At 40.4% G+C, this 15,271-nt stretch overlaps 1 protein-coding gene across 2 annotated transcripts in view; it reads left to right on the top strand.

The window, feature by feature from the left end:
• The window catches only part of Ctnna2 (catenin alpha 2), a 1,128,304-nt gene that overhangs the window by 311,771 nt on the left and 801,262 nt on the right, over positions 1-15,271 (top strand). For both annotated transcript variants that reach the window (XM_051154752.1, XM_051154753.1), the window contains exons 5-6: positions 7,176-7,295; positions 11,201-11,467. In XM_051154752.1, coding sequence (XP_051010709.1) covers positions 7,176-7,295; positions 11,201-11,467 — 387 coding nt within the window. The remainder of the gene's footprint in view (positions 1-7,175; positions 7,296-11,200; positions 11,468-15,271) is intronic.

The raw sequence follows: 15,271 nt of genomic DNA, 5'->3' as shown, positions 1-15,271 counted from the left end.
GCCAGCTTTCTTCCAATGCAGACCCTGATAGATTGTCCCTGTTCTGCTGCCTGGCTCTGGAACCATGCATGTACAGGAAGCACTGGTTAGGAGAAGTAGCTTAAAACCAGAGGCCGCTTCTTGGTAGCCTGCTGGCCTTCCTCTGAGTGCCACCAGGTCTCCCCATCCAGGGGACATGGCCAAATATGGGGCACCAGAGTTTGTGTGAAAGTCAGACCCCACTCTCCACTCAACTGTGGACACTTGATACCCTATGAGCATATACAGGGGGAGGAGATCCCCCTCAGTCACAGTCATAGGGGAGGGGAGTAAGGGGAAAATGGGAGGGAGGGAGGAATGAGAGGATACAAGGGATGGGATAACCATTGAGATGTAATGTGAATAAATAAATAAAATATTAAAAAATAAAATAATAAAATAAAACCAGAGGCCATGAAGATGGGAGAAGAGATGGTGAGGGAAGTCTGGGAGGAGGTAGAGGAAAGAGTGAAGAGTAGCTATGCTAAAATTATTTTTAAATGTGCATGAAGTTCTCAAAGACTCAATAAAATTATACTTAAAAACAAAAATACAAGCACAAGCTTAACTAAACCCAAAGCGTGGGGAGGAGGCATAGAATCCCACCACCCTCTGAGCTTATTTTGCAATTAAATGCTGCCGGGGGAGAAAGTGTCTTTTGTCTTGAGGGATGCAGCTGTCCAGTAGATTGTCCTACACCCATGTGGACTCTGGGTTTTAACACAGCACATAAAAGAAAAAAAAAGAAATAAAGTTGAGGGGCACAGGAAAGAGATTGAAGAAGAGAGGAAGGTCAGCCGACTTGAGGAGGGAATGGGAAGATACAGGTGAGGGGATAACAACCAGGATGTAATCTGATTAAATTATGATGAAAAGGAAAAAAAATGTATTGTATCATGAATGGAATTCACAAACAATAGAAAACTGAAAATACACACCACATTCACACACACACACACACACACACACACACACACACACACATACACACAGACACAAAAGGACACAAATGTTTACATGTGTTAACACAGCAGATTAGAAACTATCAGTCTGTGGCCTTTTCACTTTTTTCCCCAATAAACAAGGCTCTTTAGCATATGGTAATATAGCACAGGTGAGATAAAGACTACTTGTTTTGTTATTTCTTGCATTTTTGGTGATGTGATGAAGTCACTGACAACCAGCCACTTAAGGAAGGAAGGGATTATTTTGGCTCACAGTTTTGGGGATACAGTCCTTCATGGAGGGGAGGGTATTGCTGGAGTTGACTCCATGGTAACAAGTGTTGCAGTTGTTACTGGGTCCGTTGGCCCAATCGGTATCTTAGAACAGGAAATATGAGGCTGTTAGGAACTGGGAACAGGTTATAAAACCTCATGCTCACTTCCTCCAATGATGCCCCATGTCCTGAAGGTACCACGACCTCCAAAACACCATGGTTAACTGAGAACCAGATGTTCTAACACAGGAGCCTGTAGGAGAGCAGGTGCCACTAGAGCCACATGGGTGTTCTCTCATTAGAGTTAAGAAATGATTCCACTTCTCTGTTGGCTCAGAACTGAGCCCCCTTCAGTCTTACCTGCTAATGGCCACTTCGACTCAAACATTACACGTTACTTTTAGGCCATGTGCAAGATTTATTGATGTTCATTCTTTCCAGATGTGGCATCTTCTCCTGTCCTGGTAACTTACGGGAACAGAGGGGGAGTTAGCTTCTCATCAGAAGCTCCTGTGTGTGTTTTTCTGTCAATAGTTCACTAAGTATATGAAAGACAGTCAATTTATTTTCCTAAAACATCATCTTCTGCTTTATAGCCGGAAATGTAATTATTGGAAAATTGAGTGATTTTGATCAAAAGCCATGCAAGTCTCTAAAAATTAGTAAAGTCATGCAGTGTAAGAAGTTGGTCAGTACATTGTTTTTGTTTGTTTGTTTGGCTTTAAATATAGGCATAGTAGGGCCTCTACTCTCTCATGCAAATGCCTGTGCGAGCATCCTTCTCCTCCTTGGTTTTATTAAAGATTCATAGGCTGCAGAAAGGTGCTGCTCATGCTGCTCCTGCCCCAGATTCCAGAGGACACTTGTAACCAGTGGGTGACATGGTTTCAAGGCTCCGTTGGCACGTACATGAGTAATGGCTCTGCCCAGCAAAGCTAATCCCTGCTTCATTAGATGCTATTGAGAATGCTGTGTGATAATAATCACTTCTGTTGCTCAAGTTGCAGGGGAACTCATTTCTTAGCCAGACACCTGGTATGCCATGAAGTCAATTGACGCTGTCAGTGTGCTATGTTGATATGTGGCATTTCAGGATTTTAAAGAAAATCCCACATTTTAATCAGTGATGGTGAAGAAGGGCAATAATTTCCCTGAGGCCTTGATTTAATGTAATCAGATTATATTGTCAAGTTGTTCGCATGAGTGATAGCCTTATACATAAACTCATCTAGACACATGCTCACCAGAATAACAAGCTCATTTTCTCTAGGTCCAATCTAGTTTCCCTTAAAGAGAAGTTCTTAGATACTTTGTTTTCATTATGCTGCCTCTCACAAAGCAGCGCATGTGACTACTGAGGAGTCCTCAAAAAAAAAATAAATAAATAAATAAATAAATAAAATAAAATAAAGTAGCGAACAATAAAGCAGGAAGCACTTGATCTGTTTTTCTAAGAAAGTTACAGTTCATAGTGACTAATGGGGAGGGGGGGCAGATGGACTTCAGATACCCCGCCATTTTGGAACACTGATGGCACATGTAGTGATGGCTAATATTGGTCGTCAACTTGACACACCATGGAAGGGGATCCTCAAGAGAAGTATTGGGCCCATCAGATTGGTCTTTGGGCATGTCTGTGGGCATTTTCATGATTGATAATTAACATTGGAAGGGCTAGTCCACCCAGGGCCATACCAACCCTAGGCAGGTAGACCAGGCCTGTATAAGAAAGCCATATGACTATGAACTTGGAAGCAACTTGGCAGGCAGAATAGCTCTCTGATCTCCGTTGCAAAGCCTCTCGCATCAGTTCCTCCCTTAGTTTTCCTTGATGATGGAGTGTAATTTGCAGGATGAAATTAACCTTTCCTCCAAAAGTGGGTTCTGGAGAATGCTTTGTCACCACAATAAAAAGCAAACAAGAACATGGTGTAACATCTGCACTCTTCTTAAGGTGGCTCGGGCAATGCATTATTTCTCAATGCCTTTTAGTCCTGGAACATCATTGCAGGAGTTGATGGATCAATATAAAACCACAGAGAAGACCTTGAAGAATTCTAAGTGATAAACTGATAAGACTGTCTAAACACAACAATTACTCAACAGCTTTGTAATGACCTTTCTAGAAAGTTCAGTACTTTCATCATCTCTGTCCAGACTCCAACCATGAGGTAAAAGGGATACCTGGATTACATGCTCTCACTTTGACCTGTGCTGTGGGAGGGAAACGAATATTTATGATGAGGAGCCTTTAATGAGGAGGAATGACAGCTGCCACTATATACCTTCATGTCTTCCTGTTTCCAATCCAATGCATTTCCTTGACAACTTACAACTGGCAAGGAGAGGCTCAGCCGTCCCAGAAGAGCCCTAAGAAGCCTCTGCTCTCTGCAGCATCGTTTCTAGCTCCTGTTCTCCTCACCTGCTAACATCTCTGGATAAGTGGAATTTTTCTATAAAATATTGGTTCAAACCCAAGTCAATTTGATCCTACATCCCTAGCCATCTCCATGCCTGAGAATTTATATCTTCCTGGTGAACCCAAGGCAGATATTTAGATAACACCCCCATCACTTCTACTGTATAAAGAATTGCCTTCTACTCAGCTGGTAGCCTCAGATCCCCAAATGCCCAGAAAATATTGAGAGTACGGCATTTATTTGCTTCGTAAGAGTCAATATACTTTCCCTAGTCCCCAAGATTGGCTCTTTTCAAAACTGAAAAATCGAAGTTTTTAAAAATTAATTTTGAGTTAACAACAATGACTAGTCTCTGCCCTTCTTTTCCCGTTGTTCACATTTTTCTGTCTTTCTGTCTGTCTGTCTGTCTACTAACAGGATCAGACTCTGGTCCCATCTCTCCCATTCCTATGGAATGTGATATATATTTTTAATTTTAATGTATTATAATTTATTCAGATTACATCCCAGTTGTTATCCCCTCATTTGTATCTTCCCATTCCCACTCTCACTCCCTCTTCCACCCTTTTACCCTCTCCTAGACCTCTGACAGAAGGGGGTCTTCTCCTGCATCATATGACCTCAGCCTATCAGGTCTCACATGGATAGCCTGCTTCCCCTTCCTCTGTGTGCCTATGGCCCTCCTCACCAAGGGGAAGTGATAAAATCGAGGGCACTAGAGTTCACATCAGAGGCTTTCCCCTGAAACCTTGCCTAGGTGACATTTCATATCCTTCTAGAATTCAAACCAAGTATGACTAAATCTATCTGTATATGAACAGACCATGTGATTAAAAAGTCCAGTGGTTTTTTTCCTCAAAACCCATTTTTTCTTTCTTCATTGAATTGTAAGTTTCATAATTATTATAAATTCTAAAGGGCATCTGGATTCTTCAGAGAGAACCAATAGGAAGAAAAATTATGCATAACACAGTGAAATAAATATTCTAAATTGGGCCAACTAAGAACTGGTAAGAATCCTGGGGTATGGTATTAGAAAAACATTTCTAGATTTAACACCCTCTGTGATAATTATTCTTTTCTACCCCTGAAACCAGATTGTAATGTCCCAAGAAAAGATTTACATCTTACATAAACAGCAGGAATGTCTCAGCTGCCAAGAGAGTCCACTCCATGGTGCTGTTGATGGCAAAGTTTAAATGATTATAAATCTATTAAAAAGGAGAGGCATTGCTGACTCATTATTGTATAGATTTGAGGCACAAGCTTCTCATTAACCTATGCCAATATGTTAAACAGGCTATTCCATGCAATAAAGTGTTATTTTCTTTGAGTGCCTTAGAAAACCCTACACAGCAGCCTCCATTCGATTGTGTTTCCTTCCCCCCGCCCCCTTAGGTGTTCTTAGGGCCTGGGCAGAGTGGAAAGAGGGTGACTCTGATGAGGTTAATTATCATTTTACATGCATATAATTAGAAAGGAGATTATGCAGAATTGCCATAGATAAAAATGAAATGTTATTTTATATTTTGTGGAGTCCAGATTGAAGCCCTGCTGGCATGCATTCAGTATTTTTGAAAATTGCTTCTCTCCTGGCCAAGTTTTTCTTACTGAATGAGGTTGCCTGTTGGGTGAATTGAAAAGCTTCATCTCACCTCTGGGATAACAGGCTCGCTGATATCTGTTATCATGGGCTTATGTGCTCTCGGTTGTTCCCTCACCCAGTGACACTCGATAAGCACCGTGTCTCAGTCACCTGCGTGAGAGTATCAAGCTTAAACAGAATGGAACACACTTTGCTTTTCCTGGCCATGTTTGTGCAGCATTTGTATCTCAGGCTTGTTACACCCCAACCTGTTTATATATGCTGTGAGGTGACTGTGAAATATTCCTGCAGCCCACCAGCATGCTACTCCATGCTTCCTCTGTTTCTCATGAGTCTTTCAGAATCCCCAAGCCTCCCTCAGGAGCCTTTTTTTTTTTTTTTTTTTAACCAGGACTTCTGTATCTGACTCTTCTCACATTTTAACAATTATTTTTTACCTAGTATACAAGTATACAAGATAATGTGTTTCAGTACAACTTGCTCATACAGTGAATAAGTGTCTTCTGTTCTCATCACGCTAGACTCTCCTCCATGTTTTCCAACCTGTACTGTGAGTTAATCTCATATATGCTTCTAAGCCTCGTTATCCTTTCTTGCTCTCACTTTGCATCCTCCTTTGAACTTTTCCTCTTCTCATGGTCTCCTTTTAACTTGTGTGTGTGTGTGTGTGTGTGTGTGTGTGTGTGTGTGTGTGGTGTGTGTGTGTGTGTATGATTATGAATTCAAATCTAAGGCCTGAATATTAGGGAAACGGTTTGCCTTCTTTTTAATGTCTGAGTTGTTCCTTGAGTTACCACGTACAGAGTGGTACGTGCTCATGCTTGCAGGGCACTGTTTATAAGAGCAAATCTGTGGAACCAGCCTTGGTGGCCATCAGCAGATGGACAGATAAAGAAAATGCAGCATATGCACAAAGCAGAATGCTATTCATCTGTAAAGAAAATGAAATCACAGTTGCAAGAAAATACATGGAGGTGGACACACACACACACACACACACACACACACACACACACACACGCACGCACACACACGTTGTACTGAAACCGATAGTTCAGATCCAATGGAACTAAGGAAACCCCCACTGCAGAAGGTGGAATCTGGAGGCACATGAATCATTAGGCTGGTATGGCTGCTGTCATTCTGACCTTTCCTCTCCAATGCCACTCTGCTGGATGCCGCCTGCAAGTGGCAACAGAATTTAAATTCCACTTGCTTCATGCTTACATGGCAATGCTGAAGTGTATAACCTCAGCTTGAGTTCTTGATTTAGAGGTCTTGACAAGAGTGGTTGAAAAGTCCGTCTTTCCAAATGTTTCAACAGCACAGGAGTTTCTGCAGCTTGGGATAGCTAGGAGGATTTGTTTTAAAATTCTACACCTTTTCTTTTGTATATATGTGCATGCATGTGTCCTTAGAGTTTCTACTTTACATTGGAATCTGTATTCCTGACCATAGTCATAAGTCAATGAAATACATCATAGAGAGGGTTTGTGTGTGTGTGTTGTTGGAGTTAATGCTCGACTTTCATTTATATAAAATATTCTGTAAATCTTTTTAAAAAATTGTATTTATATGTGTGGCGGGGTATGCGCATCACATCACAGGTACCTACGGCTGCCAGAGATGACAGGTCTCCGACAATCAGGAGTTATAGATGGTTGTAAGATGCCCAGTGTGTGTGTGCAGGGGGCAGATTCCCTGTAAGAGCAGTATGTGCTACTTACTCCCAACTTGTCTCTCAGGTCCATGTTCTGTAGATTGTGGAAAATGTTAACTTGACTGTAGATGATTATTCAGTCTGCTTTTACACACACATCCATATTTTCTTTACAAGCTACTGTTTATAGAATGATTGATATTTAAACATTATTTTCTAATTAATATGCTGTGTATTCATTTTTTTTTTCAGGTTGAAGAGGCCCTGGAAGCTGTCAAAAATGCTACGAATGAACAAGACCTTGCAAACCGCTTTAAAGAGTTTGGAAAAGAGATGGTGAAACTGAACTATGTAGCAGCAAGACGGCAGCAGGTGGGAAAGTCTGGAAATGCTGCTGCGGGCTGGGCAAAGAGCATCACTTTATTATTAAACAAATCAAACCAGACCAAACAAACAAACAAAACCCTCTGTAAGCGGGAGCATCTGTTAATGTCATCCTCTCAACTGCACCCAGAATTCTTCACATTTAGAGGAACACCATAGTGTCCTTTCCACATTCCACCCCCCCCCCCCCCAATAGCAGATGAGTATCCTCTGCTCTATGCTTGGCTGAAGTCGTGCTGGAATTGTAAATACCCCGTATGCAGCAGACACTTAAAGAGGATTTTTAGTTTGTATAGTTATCTTTAATTTTACTTGCATAAATTTGTTGTTTGCTGTCTGTTTAGTGTTAATCCATTGGGCAATTGACCTTACGTGTGTGTGTGTGTGTGTGTGTGTGTGTGTGTGTGTGTGTGTGTGTGTGTGTGTTGGGGAGTGGGCTAGATAGATGGCTTCCTCTCAGTGAAACAACTGAATACAGGGCTTGGATATCAGAAAACCAAGGGGAGCCGTCGTAAAGGGACATTATTAGATAGAAATTCGCAGGCCATGGTATCTGGTTTTATTAGAGAGTGTTTGGATCTCATTGTCAGCGTGTTGTTCACAGTCCAGTATCAGTGTCTATTTTAGCATCTATTCCATTTTAGCATCATTCTATATATTTTGCTGAAAAAGAAGCAGCACTAAAGTGAAGCAGACAGTGGGAGGGTGTAAGTGGACTTGATAGGCGGCAGCAGGGGTCTCCATTAGTGAAAGCAGCAAACGTGGAGGAAACGTATAGGGATAAATTATATTTTGAAGAGCCATCTCCGTTACAGAGTTGAGATATGCATGATTGACAGCAGTGAGTGTTGACTCTGTTTCTTAGCAATTAAACTTTATTATGCAACCCAACTAGCTTATACAAGAAGGAAAAAGGTTAAAGGGACAAAAGACTGAACCTTCCGGTAGCCGTTCCACGGGACGGATCCTTAGGTGTCTCTCTGGCCGGCGTGCTGATCCAGCTTGTCCGCTGCCCCTGCACGCTCTCCCTGCAGCCGACTTTGTTATTCTCTCTTCCCCAACTCCCTCAGTCACGCGGGAAGGACCGGCTCCTTCTCCCGGTGAGGGTCCATTAGAAAGACAATAGTCCAGGTGGGGTTCCCAGGTCTGCTTCCTGAATTCCAGACCCAGGATGGCTCCACTCAGTCTGTCACAAGGTATTCATGGGGCGCCCCAAGGGTAAAGCCCGCCAAGACTGCTCCCACCTGGATAAATTATATTTTGAAGAGCCATCTCTGTTACAGAGTTGAGATATGCATGATTGACAGCAGTGAGTTTCCTACAAAGCTCTGGTGAAGGCAAATGTGTAGACTGAAAAGTGCCTAGTTGGGGTTCCAAATCAATATGTGATATTTACGTGCACAGATTTGGGGTCTTAAGACATCCACAGTGAAGTATCAGGTGCGAGGGACATATCAGGCTGGCGACTGACACAGAGCCCGTTAGTGAGGAGGTGGCACAAGGTCTGATGTTATGGACATTCCTATGAGGAATCTAATAAGTAGAGCTCAGGTTTGTCTCAAAAATACCTTTGTATTTTATTTTGTTTTTGAGACAGGACTTCCCTGAAAAACACTTTATTCTTAATTACCTGCTAATTTGTATTTCTGTAAAATTTAGCAAAAAGAAGTAAAACTCACACAAAAGGACATTGCCAAGTTTTCAGCATATGATCTTTTCCTCCTCATCTTAACACAGTCACTACGACAGTATGATTGTTATTCTGCAACGCGTTATTTGGTTTCATCTTTCCCCCCTTGATCTGGATCAAACTCAGGCCTCACACATGCTAGGCAAGTGCTTAATCAACATTTATCTCATGCTTCGTACTTTTAAGAAACAACCCAAAAGGCTGGAGAGATGGCTCAGAGGCTAAGATCACGAGCTGCTCTTCCAGAGGTCCTGAGTTCAGCTCAGCAACCACATGGTGGCTCACAACTATGTACAATGGGCTCTGATGCCATCTTCTGGACTGCACGTGAATATGCAGATAGAAAACTCATAAATAAAATACATAAATAAATAAATAACATAAAAAAGAGGCAATGGAATGGATATGCAAAATGACGGTTGCAACAGTTAATCAGTGCTTCCTAATTAAACATTTGATAAAGTTTCCAGTTTTATGAATAAAGAACACTGTTTCAAATATCTTTGTGAAGAAGCATTTTCACACTGATTTTTAAATGTATTTTTATTTTATATACATACATAATTATATATGCAACTGCACATGTGCAACTATATACGTGTACTTGTACATACATACATATGTACATATACACATATACTCAGGGATGGGCTTTATGGACCAGATATTGGGGAGTTAGTGAGGCCCTATGTGGATATTTATGGGACTTTGCTAATTCTAGGGCTCACACGATTATGAAAGAGCTCCAAATACTCCTGACTACAGAGACTGCATTGCAATATTCATTATGTATTTTTCCACCTGGGAGGCTCAAATCATCTCTTTTAGAGACCATATTTGGTGGCATATATCTACCCATGCTTAAACAAAAGAGAATTCATGGGTTAGCTTGTTATTTATGGTCAACTAGTATTGACTACTCTATATGTCACAGTTTTCTTTTCTAAGAATCATTTCAAGCCATAAAAAATAAAAGAACTTGTTGTTTATTTATTCAAGACCATCTATGTATAAATTGAGCAAATACAAAGAGACCCGCAGCACGAGAAGCATCACTTGCTTATGTTTAACAATTGAGAAGCTATTCACTTAGGCATACTCAGTTGACAAACCTAGATGGCTCTCAGCAAACAGCAACTCCTTCAGCACTTCCAGGAAAGATGTGGACAATCTCTCAGGTGTGCTCTTAAAAGCTGAAAGAAAAGTGACTCTCTAGTGATTTTATTTTGAGAAAAACAGATCACTGTTGGTCTATTATTTTCTAGTCTTTAAATTTGACGTTTCATGGGGCCTGGCAGTTAAGAGCCCTTGCTACTCTTCCAGAGGACCTGCGTTCAGTTCCCAATATTCATGTCAGATGACTCACAACAGCTGATAACTATATTAAGTATACATAAGGGATTTAATTTCTTCTTATGGTCCCCAAAGGTACTAACACACACACACACACACACACACACACACTACACTACACATTCAAATAGAAGTAAAAATTCAAAGCTAATGATTGACTTGCTATTAGAGACAATTAAGTTTAAAAAAAAAAAAAAAACCTCTGCAAGTGATAACGAAGTGGAGCTAATACACCAAGCAATAATCACCGTTGGCTGCCCTTGTTTGTGGATATAGGTAAACAGAAGCAAGCAGGGTGCTAGGTGACTGATTTCAGGTGTTCCATCTGCAGAAAAGAAACCCCATGATCCCTAAAATCCACTTACATTGGTGGTATTCTGGGATTTGCATTCTTTCAGCAATATTTGAGTTTTAAATGTCTCTTAGCTGGTAGATACTGTGCTGGTGATTAAAAAGCCAGCAGTAGATCAAGATAGACAAGGGCCCATGGCTGACATGAGAAAGCCTGTGCAGGAGTGAAACACCCTTACAAGATCACCATAGTAATGTCTGATGAATACTGATACTAGGGTACTGGGCCTTGTAGAAGAAGGCACCTGGATGGGTTCCTTAGAAAATTAATTTTAAAAAGGTGAGCCAGGTAACTTGGACTCTGTCATCTGACAATGAAATTGGACACCAGCCACTGACTCAGGCATTTCACATAGAAAGAACAGTTTTTGTGTAAATCTGGCAGTTACAAATAGCACAAGGGTAAAAGAAGTGTTTCTAAAATCCATGATCCTGAGGCTTGGCGCCTCCCTGCAAACACCTGCATGCAAGCCTTATGTATATTGCATATTTTCCACAGGAGCTGAAGGACCCTCACTGTAGGGATGAAATGGCTGCTGCCCGTGGGGCCCTGAAGAAGAATGCCACCATGCTCTACACTGCTTCCCAGGCCTTCCTCCGCCACCCAGATGTTGCTGCTACAAGAGCCAACCGAGATTATGTGTTCAAACAAGTTCAAGAGGCCATAGCAGGAATCTCCAGCGCTGCTCAGGCCACGTCGCCCACAGACGAAGTCAAAGGCCACACAGGAATCGGCGAACTGGCTGCAGCCCTGAATGAATTTGATGTAAGCACCTGGCTAATACACAGAGTATGAGCTTTACCGTGTGTGTGCGTGTATGTGTGTGTGCGTGCGTGTGTGTGTGTGTGTGTGTACATATGTACAGGGTGCATATATATGGGAATTGACGTGACGCTATAATAGTATATATTAATATTCTTAGAATTTTTTGACAGGAAGACAAACTTTACCGTGTATATTCTTGTTTCTGAAAATCTAAAATATTGGCAGAGCCTAGTATATTAACCTTTAAATAATATAATAACCATGTTGAAGAACTCCGACTCTCTTCCAGGTAGAAGGAATGCCTCACATCCAAGTCATTTGGATGATCAATTTTATTTTCAAGGGGACAAACTTTGCAAGCAGGTGGAGTTAGATTGCATCTGTACTGTGTCTTAGTAGAAAATTGCTCTTGACAGCTTTGGTTTAAGCAAACCACATTACCCCAAAGCCCACTTAGGAATCTAGTCTTTGAGTGCCCCTCTCAGGAGTTCCATGGAATATTCTAGAGGGAGGGGAATAGAGGAATAGCTTCTGATGTTTGGACAGGTTTCTAGCTGTGTAAGTGCATGGACGGATGCAGTTAGCAGTGGCCGAGGATGACAGCACACCTCCCAGATCCAGATACGGATGGGCTCATCTGTGCAGTCATTTGTCCTCTATCATATGATTCTGCATAAACTTTAAAAGATAAGAAGACATAAATGCTGAGGCTGTGCGTTCATGGGGATTTTGTTGCACAGTGGAGATGGGGGAGTAGAAAAATGGAATAGAACAGAATTTACAGGATTAAAAAAAAAAAAAAAACAAGTTACTTAGGAATTGCTGGGAAAGATGGTTTTCTTTCTACTCTTCAGGAAGTGAAATGCAGTTTTGACAGGAAATGACAAGCTGGTGACAAGAAGAGAGGATCCTAAGGAAAGCATTAGGTGTTCAAGGAGTGAGGGGGAGAATGTAACAGGAATAATTGTAATACTGTGTATTCTGGAGGTTTTGAGATTTTTTTCCTTTTCTCTTAATTGGACAATCTCTTGAATGTTTATATGTACACAGTCATACACATATTTGAGCTCACAGCATATAGAGACTTTATAAGACTTTTTAAAAACTCTTTTTTAGTTATGTATATGTCTGTGAGTCTGTGTGGATATGACTGTAGGAATCTGCAGAAAGTAGAGGCATTGGCTCCTCTGAAGCCAGAGTCACAGGCACTTGTGAGCTTCCCAACACGAGTGCTGAGGACCACACTTGGGTGCTACAAGGGCAGAATGTGCTGTTTCTGCTGCTGAGCAGTCTCTCCAGCCCATTATCACATTTTCTGTAATAATTACATTTGAACTTAGTAGTAAATTGAATTAATTCGTTACAGAGATGGGGACTCAGTATCTAATTTTATGTGCAGCCCTTCAGCAGGTAACTCAACCTATTGAAAATAATAGGAGTTCAACATAATATCTACCAAAATTTCACAAGCATCAGTAAAACCGTTCACTTTATTTTTTGCTTATTTTAATTTTCATACATCTGTTAAAATTCACAAGATGTAGGTGTGTGGTAAAAAAAAAAAAAAAAAGCGCTTTTCTCTACTGAAGGGCAGATTTCAGTCCATGGAAAGTAAGTCATTGAGACAGAAGTGACTCTTTCAATACTGTCCAGGCAAGAGCCTTAAGAATGATGATGGATTATTAAAAGCTCATTTAATGTGATGATAAAGGTTTTTTAACTAATAAAAATAAACCCATATATTAAACAGCAAAAGAATAGGTCATGCATTCAAACACTAAAGCACTAAACAGTTACTTTAACTTAAATGTGAATTAAAACAAAAAAGGCTTACTTTTAAAATAGTACAAAATTACAAATCTAAAGTGCAAAAATACTCTTAAAATATAGCAATTATAAAACTTAGTTGATAATGGATTCATTACTTAGCCAAAATTTGATCTCACCACTTTCATTACATAATAATTTATTTTGTGATTGAATAGTAAGCAGGGAAAAGTAGTGGGAAGACATTTCTATAGAGAAGACAACAGAATTCCCTGACAGCAGACCTGTCAGATGCTGCCACCTTCTGTCCAGCACTGGGATGACTCAAGTCTACTTTCCCTCTGGTTCCAGATTTTCAACAACAGCTTTCACCAAGGAGCATGCCACTGGAGGTATCACTGTAGTGTTGCACATGCCTTCAGACTTGTAAAAATCAAATTTGAGGTCATCTAGGAAGACACAAATAGTGAATTATGTCTACACCTTGAACTTTTAACACCTTTTATTTACCACAATGCTGCCTTTTTATGTAGAGTGCACAAAGTTTTGGAGAATTAGACTTGTGCACAGCTGACAGAGGTATACTGACTAATTGACTGTTCATAATGTTAATTAAATATATTATGTATCATTGAAACAACTTTGTACTATGTTAATGACTTGTATCAGCCGCTACTTTATTATTAATGATTACTTGTTTTGCAAGCATCGAAAATTATATAACACATTACCAATGTTTAACTTTTATTTTTAAAGGCTAACAAAAAATTAACAAGTATAATTGTCTAAGCTGAAGTCAAGAACAACAGCTGCCATTGGCGTAGCTCCCTAACAGCTGCTCCCTGGTAAATGAAATTTGATTTCAGAACTTTCTGGCTAGTAATGATGTTACCTTTAAATTTTTAAAGAAACGCACTATAACTAATCACTTGTAGATTTTCAACAAATTATTGTGTCAGCAAACCTATATTTCCTTAATATTTTACATTCTTTCATTGAAAATAATAGGCTGCTCCTCTTAATGGAACAATTTAAAATGGAATGAGGAGTTCATTTGGTCTTGTTAATTCCCAGGTATTCAAACCTGAAATTGATTTAGAATTCGTAGGCATGTTACCTAAAACCTACATGCTGTTTCTAAAATGTGTTAGTCAGTCTCTTATAACTCCAGCAAAATACTTGAAGTAATTATCATTAAAGGAAGGAATGGTTGGGGTGAGCAAAAATTCTCAGTGATTATGATTACTTGCTTTTTTTTTTTTTTTTTTAAGAGAACTATAGTTAGGTCTCAGCACTCAAGTCAGGTGGCTCACCACTGCTTGTACCTCCAGCTTCAGAGGACCTGATGCTCTTCTGCAATTTGTAGGTACCTGCACACACACACACACACACACACACACACACACACACATACACACACACACATACATACACACACACATACACACAGTATATGCTAACACACACACACACACATGCACGCACACATGCCCGCACACACATTAAAAGCAAACTAATTGCTTTACAAAAGGAATGATGGATTATCTTCGCTCACACTTTCAGATGTTTTAGTTCAAGGACAGTTGGATTCTTGTTGGGGGCTGTGATGAGGCAACAAGACATAGCAAGAGCACAAGACTGGACAAGATACTCACTTCAGCAGGATAAGCAAGTGAAAAAAAGAGACAGGAAAGACCCAATATCTCTTCAAGGACAAGCCCACCAGCTCCCATCAACACCTAGGCTCAGCGCCAAACCCTGAACACACTCTTTAGAGGACATTTATCCAGAACATGCAACAGATACTTAAACAAATGTCATTTCACTGAGTGAAAAACTTGAATGTCTTGTTACTGACTTTCCTGCCAATTTGCCCTGTTGATAAATGACCTAATGGCCACCAATTGCAGTGACAGTTTACATAGGTAAAATTTCTGCTGTCCAGTTCAGCAAAGTGCTTGTTGTACAAGCAGGAGGAGCTGAATTTGAGAAGCCACATTCATGTAAAGATATTAGACCAACAATGTGCACCTGCAA

Source organism: Acomys russatus, chromosome 13 (assembly GCF_903995435.1).
Source record: "Acomys russatus chromosome 13, mAcoRus1.1, whole genome shotgun sequence".
Taxonomy (NCBI): Eukaryota; Metazoa; Chordata; class Mammalia; order Rodentia; family Muridae; genus Acomys; species Acomys russatus.
This window is presented reverse-complemented; position numbering and strand designations above follow the sequence as displayed.